This window comes from Jaculus jaculus, chromosome 17 (assembly GCF_020740685.1).
Source record: "Jaculus jaculus isolate mJacJac1 chromosome 17, mJacJac1.mat.Y.cur, whole genome shotgun sequence".
NCBI classification, from domain to species: Eukaryota; Metazoa; Chordata; class Mammalia; order Rodentia; family Dipodidae; genus Jaculus; species Jaculus jaculus.
Genome location: NC_059118.1, coordinates 29,425,312 through 29,440,833, shown reverse-complemented (window position 1 = coordinate 29,440,833; position 15,522 = coordinate 29,425,312). Strand labels below are relative to the sequence as shown.

The window sequence follows — 15,522 nt, the reverse complement described above, 5'->3', positions numbered from 1 at the left end:
TCTGGCCTCGGCATGTGTGGTTGGCTGGTGGCTCCTTGTAATGGCCACTCCTGTCCCTCTCAGACCACTCTTTCCTGAATTGGGAAGCTCCTTCTACATTCTTTCTGTTAGATATGAACAGTTAGGAGATTTGGAATGAAACAGATTCCAAAGCCCTCTCAAGCTCCAAAGTTCTGTGCTGCTAGTGAATATGTGTGATTTTGTTTCTAGAAAGTAGGAATCTTTTCTCTATACTCAAGAATCCAAGAGCATTCTTTTTCTTAGAATGGTAGAGTAACTATAAACTTTACATGTGCCAAACGGAATCCTTTGTTGCTGCCCTCTGATCTGCTTAGAAATTACAGACTGTCTAACAAAGTGATGTGCTCTGTTTATCCTTGGAGTTTGTTGCAGTCAGGTTCGCATTATTAGCAGAAATCACCCAACCAAGAGCTGTTTGTGGGGGAAAAGGGTTTATTTTGGCTTACAGACTTGAGAGGAAGCGCTATGATGGCAGAGGAAGACGACGGCATGAGCAGGGGGTGGACATCATCCTCTGGCCAACAAAAGGTGGATAACAGGAACAGGAGAGTGTGCCAGAAATTGGCTATAATACCCATAAGCCCACCCCCGATGATACGCTGCCTTCAGGGGACATTAATTCCCAAATCTCCATCAGCTGGGGAACCTAGAATTCAGAACACCTAAATTTATGGGGGACACCTGAATCAAACCACCACAGAGTCCAATGAAGTGTTAGACTGATGGGTAACTGTGGATTAGACTCAGTTCTTTTAGATTGTTAGTCATAGTTATCAATACCTTTCACATTATCGAGTTAAACAAATAGTTCTTGCTCTTACCCTGCATATATATAAATCCTAGAATGTTTCATTTTCAGAGGAGAACAGTATAAGGTAGGTGTAGTAGATAGCTTCTCATTGCTGAGATGAACATCTAAACCAGACAGTCTAGGGGAAGAAGGGATTTATTTCAGCTTCCAGATCCAGGGGAAGATCCATCAATGGGGGAAGAAGCTGGCTCCTAGTCATAAATCCAAGCAGAGAGAAACCACCAGCAGCCAGTAAACATCCAGCAGCAGCAAGCAGGGACCCTGCCCGAGCTCATACCCTTTCTGCGTATCCTTAGGCTAGAATTCAGATCTACCCCCAGTGAAACCTTAGGGCTGGACTCCAGGATCATGCTCCAGTGACACCTCCTCCACCCAAGCAGCTAGAGATCCAAGTTACAAGTGTAATTTTAACACCTGAGTCAATGGGGAATGTACATTTAAACTACCACAATGCAGTTATTCAAATAAATCTGGAAGGAAGCTACTATATGGGAAATCATAAAGTTTTGACATAGGGTGACTACTTTTCCCTATAAGAGTAGTGAATTCTCTGTTGTTTGGTTTTTCAAGGTAGGGTCTTGCTCTATCCCAGTGTGATCTGGAACTTTGTAGTCTCAGACTAGCCTCAAACTCACAGCTATCCTCCTATCTTTGCTTCCCGAGGACTGAGATTAAAGGCATGTGCCACCACACCTGGTGAATTCTTTTAAGTGTAATTTCTTTTAACTTCTCTTGTACTTTTTCTTTTTTCATTTAGGGAACTCAAATTTTTTTATTGCCGAGCTCTGCTTCTTTGAATTCTACAAAAGAAACTATGTCTCCAGCAGCCCCAAAAGCCCAGGAATCCAGTCAGCTATCCAGCAGACTCATGGCTGAAAAGAAGGTAGCCTTGAAATATTTCAGGCCTTTGTTTCTCAAAGCATGTTAAGATGTTAAATCTACAAGTATGAAAATTCTGGCTTTAACAGTATTCTTTGGTTAATTAACTTTGGGGAATTTTGGGTTAAGGACTGCTAGATACCTTTACTGCTGTAAGATTTCACAACCTTATCTTCCACCAAAAGGAGGATTTAGCATATGACATTTTCTTTCTTATTTAACATGAATTTGATCATTTCGTTAGACCGAGATTCTGCAGCACCTATTTTGGAAGATGCCCTCCCCTGCTATTTTCAGTGTTTATAAACAGATACTTTATTCTTTCTATGAAGAAAATTCCAGAGGCACCAGATAAATAATATGTATAATTTGATATAAATTTTATGAGTTTATGATATTAGAACTTTTTTAAAATTAATTTATTTATTTGAGAGCAACAGACACAGAGAGAAAGACAGATGGAGGGAGAGAGAGAGAATGGGCGCGCCAGGGCTTCCAGCCTCTGCAAACGAACTCCAGACGCGTGCGCCCCCTTGTGCATCTGGCTAACGTGGGACCTGGGGAACCGAGCCTCGAACCGGGGTCCTTAGGCTTCACAGGCAAGTGCTTAACCGCTAAGCCATCTCTCCAGCCCTGTTTTTTAAAAAATATTTTTATTTATTTATTTGAGAGAGAGAGAGCAAAAGGTACGTAGACAGAGAATGGGTATGCCAGGGCCTCTAGCTGCTATAAGTGAACTCCAGACGTGTGTACCACCTTGTGCATCTGACTCATGTGGGTCCTGAGGAATCAAACCTGGATCCTTTGGCTTCACCAAGCAGGTAACCTATATGATCAGAAGGCCTAGGTATAAGAGAGAAAAGTTGGGGGCAAGAGGGAAGCATATAAAAAAGAGGCAAGTGTGGTGGTGCATGCCTTTAATCCCAGCACTTGGGAGGCAGAGGTAGAAGGATTGCCATGAGTTTGTGGCTACCCTGAGACTACATAGTGAATTTCAGGTCAGCCTGGGTTAGACCAAGACATTACCTTGAAAAAACCAAGAAAATAAATAAATAAAGTGGGAAGTGGAAGCAGTCCAAAGGAAAGATTTCTTTGCCTGTGGACTATAGTGTTGCTCAAGAAACATCAGAAGTAACTTGTTCCTTTTTTCAGTGGATGGTCTTTTGTTTTTTTGCTTTATTATATGAGGGACATTTAGATGTGGAGAATAATAGTACTTTCATTTGTACTATGTTCCCCAAATTGGCTCTGCTGCTGCTGCTGCTATCACTACTACTACTATTATTACTATTGGTTTTCCAAGGTAGGGTCTCGCTCTAGCCCCGGCTAACCTGGAACTCACTGTGTAGTCAGTCTCAGGCTGGCCTCAATCAAACTCATGGCGATCCTCCTACCTCTGCATCCTGATTTTCCCACCTCTGCCTCCTGAGTGCTGGGATTAAAGGCATGTGCTACCACACCCGGCTGCTGTTACTGTTTTCTGAGACAAGGTCATGCTATGTGGACCTGGCAGTATTGAAACTCACTATATAGACCAAGCTGGCTTCACATTTGCAGTAATCCTCCTGCTTCTGCCTTTTGAGTGCTGATTTTACAGTCATGTGCTGTCATGGCTTAAATTTCTTAATATGTACAATATTTACAATATTTATCCTATTAATGAAAACTTTATTATTTCATGTTATATTTATTTTTAAAAATTTTATTATTTTATGTATTGGAGGGAGACAGAAGAAGAGAGAGAGAGAGAGAGAGAGAGAGAGAGAGAGAGAGAAAATGGGCATACCATGTCCCCTAGCCACTGCAAATGAACTCTAGATGCATGTGCCACTATGTGCATCTGACTTACATGGGTTCTGGGGCATCAAACCTGGTCCCTGAGGCTTCGCAGGTGAGCACCTTAACCACTAAGCCGTATCTTTAGCCATATTTTTTTTAATATATATGTATATAATACATCTTATTTTTATTTATTTATTTGACAGAAAAAGAGGGAAGGGGAGAGAAAGAGAGAAAGAATGAGAATGAATGGGTGCCATCCCTTCAGCCCCTTAAGTCCTTCCCTCTCCTCCCTTCCTTTATAGCTTTTTCTAGCTTACTGGCCTCTGCTACCTATTTTTGGTTCCAGCTCACATACAATGTATACATTTGTTGCTAGGATCCACATATGTGAGAGAACATGTGGTGTTTGGCTTTCTGGGCCTGGGTTACCTCACTTTCCAGTTCCAACCATTGTTCTGCAAATTTCATTTTTCTTTACCACTGACTAGAACTCCATTGTGTAAATGTACCACATCTTTATTATCCATTTATCTGTGGAGGGACATCTAGGCTGGTTCCAATTCCTAGCTATTGTGAATAGAGAAGCAACAAACATGGTTGAGCAAGTATCTCTAAGGAAAAAAGACAAGTCCTTAGGATATATGCCTAGGAGTGCTATAGCTGGGTCATATGGTAGATCTATTTTTAGCTGTCTTAGGAACCTCCACACTGATTTCCACAATGGCTGGACCAGATTGCATTCCCACCAACAGTGTAGAAGGGTTCCTCTTTTTCTACATCCTTGCCAGCATTTATGGTCATTAGTTTTCATGATGGTAGCCAATCTGACAGGAGTGAGATGGAATCTCAGTGTAGTTTTAATCTGCATTTCTCTGATGACTAGGGATGTAGAATATTTTTTTAGATGCTTATATGCCATCCATATTTCTTCTTTTGAGAACTCTCTATTTAGTTCCATAGCCCATTTTTTTATTTTTATTTTTTTTTAATTTTTATTTCCATAGCCCATTTTTTAATTGGGTTGTTTGACTTTTTATTATTTAATTTTTTGAGTTCTTTGTATATCCTAGAAATTAATCCTCTATCAGATGTATAACTGGCAAAGATTTTTTTCCAATTCTGTAGGTTGCCTCTTTGCTTTATTCATAGTGTCCTTTGCCATACGAAATCTTTGTAATTTTATGAGGTCCCAGTAGTTAATCTGTGGTTTTATTGCCTCAGCAATTGGGGTTATATTCAGAAAGTCTTTGCCAAGACCAATATGTTGAAGGGTTTCCCCTACTTTTTCCTCTAGCAGTTTCAGAGTGTCAGGTCTGATATTAAGGTCTTTAATTCATTTGGACTTAATTCTTGTGCATGAAGAGAGAGAAGGATCTATTTTCATCCTTCTACAGATACATATCCAGTTCTCCCAGCACCATTTGCTGAAGAGGCTGTCTTTTCTCCAGTGAACATTTTTGGCTTTTTTTGTCAAATATCTGGTGGGTATAGCTACCTGGACTTACATCTGGGTCCTCTGTTCTGTTCCGTTGATCTACATGTCTGCTTTTGTGCCAGTACCATGCTGTTTTTGTTACTGTGGCTCTGTAGTATAGGTTAAAATCAGGTATGGTGATACCACCAGCCTTATTTTTGTTGCTCAAAATTGTTCTACATATTCAAGATTTTTTGTGATTCCAAGTGAATTTTTGGAATGTTTGAGAGAGTGAGAGGGAAAGCCATCTTTCCAATCCTAAATACTATTTCTTAACTCATCTCTGTTTTTAATTTTTAAAAAACTTTTTATCAACAGCTTCCATAAGTAAAGCCATGGTAATTTCCTCCCTTCACTCCCATTCCCCCTTTTCAAATCCACCCTCCATTGAATCCCCTTCCCTTTCTAGTTAGTTTCTCTTTTGTTTTGAAGTCATATCTTTTCCTCCTATTATGAAGGTCTTGTGTAGGTAGTGCCAGGCACTGTGAGGTCATGGATATCCAGGCCATTTTGTGTCTGGAAGGTTGCATTGTAAGCAGTCTTACCCTTACTTTGGCTCTTACAATTCGTTCTGCCTCGTCTTCCGCAGTGGACCTGAGCCTTGTAGGGTGTGATGCAGAGATCTCAGTGCTGAGCACCGCACTGTCACTTTCTCAGCATCATGGTGACTTTTGAGTATGGTCACTGCCATCTGAAAAGATAAGCTTCCATAACCAAAAGAGAGGGTAGCATTACTATATGGGCATAAATGTTTTAATTAATTAATTAATTTAAAAAATTTAGAGAGAGACAGAGAGACAGACACAAACACACATACACACACTCACTCAGAGTTGGCACTCCAGGGCCTCAGCCACTGCAGTTGAGCTCTAGATGCACGTGCCACATAGTGGGCATGTGTGACTTTGCACTTGCCTCACCTTTGTGCAACTGGCTTATGTGGGATCTGGAGAGCTGAACATGGCTTCTTAGGCTTCACAGGCCAGCGCCTTAACCACTAAGCATCTTTCCAGCCCTATTTTTAAAACACAAAACTTTATTCAAATAAAAGGTTGAGGAAGGGAAGGTAAAGTGGCGAGAAGGAAGGTACGCCATGCAATCTAGGAGCCTATGCAAACAAACATGGATCTTAAAAGAAAATGTTAAAAGGGATTTAAAAAAAGGCATGTGCTTCTGAAAATAATAAAGACAGTAATAAAATAAGAAGTGTCCCTTCCCACCCTGGCATGACTGCTGGGGTGGGGGAGGGAAGTCTTATCAGCATAAAGAGTCAGAAGTTTTGCTATCACAGTTCTGGAGAGAGAGCTGATATAAACATTTTAAAAAGTGCTTACAGGGAGATGGAGTGATGGCTTAGTGGTTAAGGTGCTTGCTTGCAAAACCTAAGGAGACAGGATTAATTCCCTAATGCTCATATAAGTCAGATGCCCAAAGTGGTATGTGCGTCTGGAGTTTGTTTGCAGTGGCTACGTCCCTACTGTGCCTATTCTCTTTCTCTCTCTGCCTCTCTCTCAAATAAATAAATAAATGAAATATTTTTAAAAAATTACTTACAGGGCTGTTTGGTGGGCATAATATATGCATTTAGCCAGACAACAGCAGGTGTTACTCTCTTAGGGCTCATGACTTCCCCAGGCTTTTGACTTAAGTTTTCAGTACCAGGCATATATTCCCTCCTGTGGAGCAGACCTCCCCTTCAATTAGAGAGCAGTTGGTTTCTGCCATAACAGACATGCCACTGTTGCACCAGTTGGCACATTTGGCTTATCTGGCTAATATTAAGGCTTGCAGAGTCCGCTGCTGTTTGCCATTGTTGATAATTTCTCTCTTCCATAGGGCTGCATGCAGCATAGCTCTTTCCAGTTTTCTTACAAGTAGTCAACAGGGAGGAAGTTTCTAGCTCAGCTCCAGCTTGATTTCTCAGTGACCTATAACCCAAGCATGTGAAGTCTTAAGAAACAGGGTCTTACAATCTACTTTTTTGTTTGTTTTCTTGCTTGTTTTGTTTTTGAGGTAGGGTCTCGCACGAACCCAGGCTAACCTGGAATTCATTATGTAGTTTGACAGTGGCCTTGAACTCATGGTGATCCTCCTACCTCTGTCTCCCCAGTGCTGGGATTAAAGGTGTGTACCACCATGCCTGGCAAGGGTCTTACAGTCTAGTTCTAGTGGGAAACCAAGAGTCATGGCATTGGCCTATATTGTTTTGGGGACATCAAGGACCTCCCTGGCCATCAGCTCACTGGAAGGTATCCCACTCTTGGCATTGAAATTTTTCTAGTAATAATCTATGGCTTCTAGGTATGCCATTATCCAAAGAAGTAGGTTTTCATATGGCTTATTCAACATCTTAAATTTTGGGCTGGAGGCATGGCTTTGCAGATTAACCCTCCTCCCACCATTTCTTTACTCAGTCCCTTCCCCTGAACCTTAGACCATTCCACTCCAGTAATCTAGTCCTCTGCTTACATGTGTAAAATGCCCTCCCTTGGAGCCCTCCCCTCCCCTCTCCCTTAGAGCACCTTTCTAGCTTCCTGGCCTCTACTAATGGCTTTTACTCCAAGTCACAAATCTAAACATTTGTAGCTAGGATCCGCATATGAGAGAGAACATGTGGCATTTGGCTTTCTGGGCCTGGGTTACCTAACTTAGTATAGTCCTTTCCAGATCCATTCATTTCCCTGTACATTTCATACTTCCTTTTTCTCCTTCTTCTTCTTCTTTTTTTTTGGTTTTTCAAGGTAGAGTCTCACTCTAGCCCGGGCTGACCTGGAATTCACTATGGAGTCTCAGGGTGGCCTCGAACTCACGGCAATCGAGTGCTGGGATTAAAGGCATGTACCACCACGCCCGGCTTCCTTTTTCTTTACTGCTGAATAGAACTCCATTGTGTAAATGTACATCTTCATTATCTTCATCAGTTGAAGGACATCTAGATGCTGGTTCCATTGGTTTCTTTTTTTTTTCAAGGTAGAGATTCTCTCCAGCCCAGGCTGACCTGGAATTCACTATGTAGTCTCAGGGTGGCCTTGAACTCAGAGTGATTCTTCTACCTCTGCCTCGCAAGTGCTGGGATTAAAGGCATGAGCCACCACACCTGGCTCTATTTCTTTTTGTTGTTGTTGTTTTGTTTTGTCGAGGTAGGGTTTCACTGTAGTCTAGGCTGGCCTGGAATTCACTCTGCATTCTCAGGGTGGTCTTGAACTCATAGCTATCCTCCTCCCTTTGCCTCCCGAGTGCCACGCACGGCTCTATTTCTAATTTGTAAATCCTTGTTACTTTTTCTTCTATTTGTTATCTCTTCCCATTGTGAATTTGTGAAGTTAGAGTTCCCTCTTCAAGATTAAAATGCAATTATATATTTAAAATTAGAGGTAGAGAGCATGAGAGTATCTTTCAAGGTGGTTCTGCCAGAACCTGCTGTCCAAGTAAGTACACTGGCTTTAATTGAGTACAATCATTTCATACTTAAAATCTTTTAAAAATCTTTTTAATGTATCTAGTTGAGAGAGTGGAGAAAGAGGCAAGTGAGAGAGAGAGAGAGAGAGAATATGGGTGTACCAGGGTTTCCTGCCACTGCAAATGAACTCCAGATGTGTGTGTCACCTTGTGTATTTGGCTTACATGGGTACTGAGGAATCGAACCTTGAACCAGGGTCCTTAGGCTTCATAGGCAGGCACTTAACTGCTAAGCCATCTCTCCAGCCCTACAGTCTTTTTTTTTTTTTTTAATTTTTATAGTTTTGGTTCTTCAAGGTAGGGTTTCACTGTAGCCCAGGTTGACCTGGAATTCAGCATATAGTCTCAGGGTGGTTTTGAACTCACAGTAATCTTACACCTTGCCTCCCCAGTGCTGGGATTAAGGGCATGCACCACCATGCCTGGCATATTTTTTTTTTGGAGAAAAAGTTCTGTTCTCTTTAAAAAAATATTTTATTTATTTATCTAAGAGGGAAAGAGGCAAATGGAAAGACAATGGGCATGGCAGGGCCTCTCGTCACTGCAAACCAACCCCAGATGCATGCTCTACTTTGTGCCTCTGTCTTGAAAAAAAAGTTCTGTTATGAAAACATGAGGGGGTTGTTCATATCTTAAAGTTGATCCTTCTCTCTGCTTATAATTGTAGCAGGAGGAAGCAGAATGGGAAAGCATAAATGCGCTGTTGATGACACACGGCTTAAAACCTCTGTGCCTAATCAAAAGATCAGATCTTAAAGGTAAGCATCTGTTTTTGTTCTATAGGGCAAAAAATCCTGCTTTGTTGTTCTACAGGGCAAAAATCCCATTTTTCCATTTAAAATTTTTAATCTTAAAATGCTATCTATCTATCTATTTTTTTTTTTCCTTGAGATAGGGTCTCACTCTAGCCCAGGCTGACCTGGAACTCACTCTGTAATCCTAGCTGGTCTAGAACTCACAGTGATCCTTCTACCTGTGCCTTCCAAGTGTTGAGATTGAAGGCGTTAGCCACCACACCCAGCTTATACTTTATGTTTTTAAAAATATAGATCTCATCGTTTTTGACAAACAGTCATCACAAAGAATGAGGCAGAATTTGAAAGTGCTGATGGAAGAAACAGCCCGTCAACAGAGCATGATACAGGAGCTAATCGAAACGAATCAGCAGCTAAAGTAAGAAAATGGGGAAAGGTTCCTGTGCATTGTTCATATGCATTCCAAAAATAACTACCTTGAAAAGGATCTTGAAATGGAATTTTTCACTTTCATTCAGTATTAAAATTTAAAACAATGATAGATAAACAGGTAAAAATTTTTAATAGATAAATCTTTTGGTAAAACTTATCATAGATATATAATAGTAGCCTCCATTTCTTCTGTTACTTTCTGTTATAAGATAGAAATGTGAAGCTCAGTGGTATAGCACCCGCTTATGTCCTCAAGGCACTGAATTTCATTCAGCTCAAAATCAAACCAAAAATATAAGAATGTGAAGAAATTTTAGAAAGTAAGTTGTTAGAGGGTCTATTTGGCAATCTGCTTTTTAAAATTAATTAATTAACTTTTGTTTTTTCAAGGTAGGGTCTCACTCTAGCCCAGGCTGACCTGAAATTCACTATGTAGTCTCAGGGTGGCCTCGAACTCACGGTGATCCTCCTACCTTTGCCTCGGAAGTGCTGGGATTACAGGCGTGTACCACAATGCCTGGCCTATTCTTTTATTTTTAAATAAAGACCTTTAAAAAAATGTTTATTTGAGAGGTTGGGGGGAAAGAGAGAGAGAGATAAAGAGCACACCAGGGCCTTCAGCCACTGCATACAAACTCCAGACACATGTGCCACTTTGTTCATCTGGCTTACATGGGTCCTGGGGAATTGAACCTGGGTCCTTTGGCTTTCCAGGCAAGTGCCTTAACTGCTAAACCATCTCTCTAGCCCTGCTTTGTTTTTAAAAGTAAGGAAAGAATTGTGTATGTTCATTAGGAATGACCTTCAAGTAGAACAAAGCCGAGCAGCCCACCAGGAACAACGAGCTAATGACTTGGAACAAATTATGGAGAGTGTGAGATCCAAAATTGGTGAATTAGAAGATGAATCCCTAAGCAGAGTTTGCCAGCAGCAGAGAGAAATTAAAGATCTTCAGAAGGAGCACCAGGCGTTACAGGTGTGGAGCTCTGTTTCCTTAGATGGTGGTTGGTGCTAAAACTGGTCACAGCTCCAATTGACATCTGTATTTCTTTGTGGTGTATGTCTGTGGCAGAGATCAAGTGTATGGAGTTATTATTGAGGGAAAGACAGTTCATGTACAAGTGAGAAATTAATATCAATATATTTTTCCACTTACTATGTCCCTTACCTTACTTGACATACTACTGCTGCCATTTTGAAAGTTTCTTTATTTGTTTCAGAACATTCAGTTTTTGTTTCTTTCTCACAGCACTGGTCATTCTGTAAGTCCTTTGCTGCTCATTCCTCTCACTTCCCTAACCTCTTGCAGTTGGAATTTTCTTGCACTTAGTCCTGGAATTTTTGACTCTTTATTTACGTCTCTTGTGATCTCCATTCAGTGTATGGCTTCCTGATCTTTATCTATATAGTTTTTTGTTCTTTTTTTATTTATTTGAGAGTGACAGAGAAAGAGACAAATAGAGAGAGAGAGAATGTGCGCGCCAGGGCTTCCAGCCACTGCAAATGAACTCCAGACGCGTGTGCCCTCTCCTGCATCTAGCTAACATGGAACCTGGAGGATCGAGCCTCGAACCGGGGTCCTTAGGCTTCACAGACAAGTGCTTAACCGCTAAGCCATCTCTCCAGCCCTGATCTTTATCTATAATCCAGACTTCTGCTCTTGTTCTACACGCACAGCTGGCTGTTTTGTTTCTGTTGGATATCCAATAGGAATCTAGAACTTGACACTTGCAAAAACTGAGTTTAAAAAATTATTTAATGTGTATATGGATGCATGGATGGGTGCACCAGGGTCTCTTGGTGCTGTAAACAGAACACCAGATGCTTGGGCCACTTCTTCAGTCTGGCTCTATGTGGGTGTGGGAGAATTGAACTTGGGCTGGCAGGCTTTGCCTGCAAGTGTCTTTAACCATGGAGCCATCTCTCCAGCCCCTGCAGTTTTTTAACATATTCTGGATATCAACCCCTTGTCTGGGGTTTAGCTGGTAAAGATAGTCTCCCATTCTGTATACTTTTTCTTCACGCTGCTGATAGTTTACTTTGCTGTGTGGAAACTTTAATTTCCATTTGTTGATTCTTGGTATTATTTTCTGTGCTATTGGAGTCTACTCAAAAAGGTTATTGCATAGACCTATAACTTGTAGTGTATTCCTATGTTTATCTCTAGCAGTTTTTAAAAAAAATTTTTTTAAATGTCTTTATTTATTTGCAAGCAGAGAGAAACAGACAGAGACAGAGAAAGGGGGGTGGGGTGGGACACCAGGGCCTCCAGCCGCTGCAAAAGAACACCAGATGCATGCGACACCATGTGCATCTGGCTTATGTGGGTTCTGGGGAGTCGAACCTAGGTCCTTAGGCTTCATAGGGAAGTGTTTTAACCAATGAGCCATCTTCCCAACCCCTAGCAGTTTCTTTTACTCTTTTTGTTTTGTTTTGTTTTTTCAAGGTAGGGTCTCATTCTAGATCAGGCTGACCTGGAATTCACTATGTAGTCTCAGGGTGGACTTGAACTCACGGCAATCTTCCTATTTTCTTTTCTTCTTCTTCTTCTCTTTTGGGGGGAGTTTCTTTTTGTTTTTAGGGGCAGGGTCTTGCTCTAGCCCAGGCTGACTGGAATTCACCACGTAGTCTCAGGGTGGCCTTAAACTCATGGTAATCCTCCTACTTCTGCCTCCCAAGTGCTGGGATTAAAGGTGTGGGCCTCCATGCTCAGCTCCCTAGTATCTTATTAAAAAGTTAGTTGCATCAGTTATTTTGATACAGTGACAGAAATCTAATATGCCTTATTGTGCAAATCGCTTATTTTTTTCTATTACTGATGTTATGCCCAGATCATGGAGTCCCCAAAGACCACCAGGAGAGTTTGACAAGTATGTAACAGCAAAGAGCTTTAGTTTGGGCTTAAACTCAGGCTCCAGACTTTACCAACTCAGTGGGTCCGTCCAAGAGCCCCAAATGGCATCAAGAAGGAGCTTTTATTAGGTTCAAACAAAGAAAAGGGGAATTTCCAATGTAGCAGTTACATGATTGGTTGACATTTAGCAAGAGTATAGATGTTGCAAGCTGAATGGTTACATAGTAGCTAAGGACCGTTTGGCAAATTTATCTATAGTCACAAGAGCCACAGGAATGTATAACATCTACTTGGTCCTTTTTGATTGGCCCATTACAGGGATTATTTTGGGTACTGAGCAGTTTGTGGTGGTTTTTCCCAGTAACTGCAAAGTGCTGTGTCAGCAATTTGGGCCCTGCAGGGAAACAGGAACTTAGGCCTAGTAATATCTTTAATGTCTGTCATGGCGTTACTTTGGTTTGGGCTCTGCAACTGAGAAATACTAGTGTTACCCACTGCTCTGTTGCTGTACATTTGAGTTGTGCTGGCGTGTGGCTGTTACTAATAGAATTCTTGTAAACATTTATGTACAAAGTTTTGAGGAGACATGATTTTATTTCTCTTGAGTAAATACTAAGAACTTGAATTACTGAGTTTTATGATAAGTATGTTTCACTTTTCTCCTTTCTTTCTTTTCTTTGTTTTTGTGTTTGAGATAGGATCTTGCTGTGTGCCCAGGCTGGCCTTGATCTATAATCCTAATGTCTTCGCCTTCCAGATGCTGTTCCACCAGCCCTGACTCAAGTTGTAGTTTCTTCATATACTTTCTAACCACCAATATTGCATTTTATTTTATGAGTTTCCTCCCCTAGATAGAGCATTATAAGTAGGTAATTATTCTACTTCAGCTCTAAAAATACCCATTTTTTTCTTGTTTTTATTGCTTGTGTGAAGAATTCAGTTACCAGTTTATTCGTTGCTCCTTTGAAGAACATGTACTTTTCTCTGTTTGACTTAGTGTTTTTCTTGAAAAACACACACACTCACACACACACACACACACACACACACACACACACACACACACATGGTTTTTTGAGGTAGGGTCTCACTCTAGCCTAGGCTGACCTGGAATTCACAATGTAGTCTCAGAGTGGCCTTGAACTCACAACAGTCCTTTTACCTCAGCCTTCCAAGTGTTGGGATTAAAGGTGTACACCACCATGCCTAGCAAAAATCATTTTATTTTCATATATATGTATGTGTGTATATATATATATGAGAGAGACAGAAAGTGGTAGAGAGAGAAAATGGGTGCACCAGGTCTTTTAGCTGCTGCAAACGAACTCCAGATGCATGTGCCACCTTGTGCATCTGGCTTCCATGGGTCCTGGGGAGTTGAACTTGGGTCCTTTGGCTTTGCAGGCAAGCCTCTTAATTGCTGAGCCATTCCTCCAGACCAAGAATAGTTTTATTTTCTGTCTGTACTAATTTTCTTTTGATTTATCTTCCTCTTTGGATTTTATAACATTTCTTAATTGGTACATTCATGTCTTTCATCACTTTTGGTGAATAAAATAATACTTATTTATTTAGGGGGAGGGTAAAGCATGGGCATACCAGGTCCTCCTGCTGCTGCAAAGAACTCCAGATGCATCAGCCATTTGTGCATTTGGCTTTATGAGAGTACTGTGGAATTGATCCCAGGCCACCAGGCTTTGCAAGCAACACTTGTAACTGCTGAGTCATCTTTCCAGCCCACTTTTGGTGAATTTCCTCCCCTCCTGCTGAGGCTCACTCAGCCCAGACTGACCTGGAACTCAGTCTGTAGTCTGGGCCTGAATACATGGCAGTCCTCCTACCTCTGCCTCCCTAGTGCTGGGATTAAAGGCGTGCATCATCACACCACTAACTTTTGGTTAATTCTTAACCATTATGTCTTCATATATTGCTTCTGTTTCAATCTATCCTTATACTTTTCCAGGACTCTTATTCTAATTTATCATTGAATTTTCTATGCATTTTGTATTTCTTTATCTTTCATTCTTCTGTGTTTGGATATTGCATTTTCTAGTTTTGGAATTTTTATTTTACTACTTGGTTTCAGTTTTCTGCTGTAATTTTTTTTTTTAATTTTTTTTTTGTTTTGTTTTTCAAGGTAGGGTCTCACTCTGGTCCAGGCTGACCTGGAATTAACTCTGTCATCTCAGGGTGGCCTTGAACTCATGGCAATCCTCCTACCTCTGCCTCCCGAGTGCTGGGATTAAAGGCGTGTGCCACCACGCCCGCTGTTCTGCTGTAATTCTTTATTTTGTATCTCTATGAACATGTTAAGCTAAAGTATTTTAGAACCTGTGTCTAATTTTGGAAAAAAGATTTATATGGTGGTTATACAACATTATGGTTTTATTGTTATTGAAGTTGTCACCATGTCAGTATCATAACTATAGTTTTAATTTTTTCTTACAGTCAAAATGCCAGCATTACAAGAAAAAACGAATAGAGCTAGAAGAGACTATTGCTTCTTTGCAAAAGGATATCTACAGATTAACAAAGGAGGAAGAAGAGCGCATTGTCACTCAAAACAGGGTGTTTGCCCATCTCTGCAGACGAGTTCCTCATACAGTCTTGGATAAACAGTAATGCTTTGCATATATAGTAATGTAGCTAGTTCATTTTCTAAAACTGATTTTATATATTTCTTGTAAACTAGAAGAGGTTCCTTTTTTTCCTGATGTTTTCCCTGCTCATCCTATATATACTTTGCCCTAGAGCTATTTAGAGGAATGAAGTTAGAAATCATTAAAAATCACACTAAAGCCCAGCGTGGTGGCGCACACCTTTAATCCCAGCACTCGGGAGGCAGAGGTAGGTGGATCACTGTGAGTTTGAGGCCACCCTGACACTACATAGTGAATTCCAAGTCAGCCTGGATTAGAGCGAGACCCTACCTTGAAAAACCAAAAAAAAAAAAAAAAAAAAAAAAAAACCTAAACATTTAAGATAAAATAAATTCCTAATTTTATTTTATTTTTTATTTTAAATAAATTCCTAATTTCATATATGAAATTATACA

General features: G+C 40.6%; 1 protein-coding gene across 2 annotated transcripts in view; it reads left to right on the top strand.

Moving 5' to 3' along the window:
- Nucleotides 1–15,522, top strand: part of Cep70 (centrosomal protein 70) — a 54,122-nt gene that overhangs the window by 6,407 nt on the left and 32,193 nt on the right. For both annotated transcript variants that reach the window (XM_045137014.1, XM_045137015.1), the window contains 5 exons: nt 1,590–1,715; nt 9,094–9,184; nt 9,476–9,599; nt 10,409–10,589; nt 14,916–15,085. In XM_045137014.1, the coding sequence (XP_044992949.1) occupies nt 1,590–1,715; nt 9,094–9,184; nt 9,476–9,599; nt 10,409–10,589; nt 14,916–15,085 (692 nt within the window). The remainder of the gene's footprint in view (nt 1–1,589; nt 1,716–9,093; nt 9,185–9,475; nt 9,600–10,408; nt 10,590–14,915; nt 15,086–15,522) is intronic.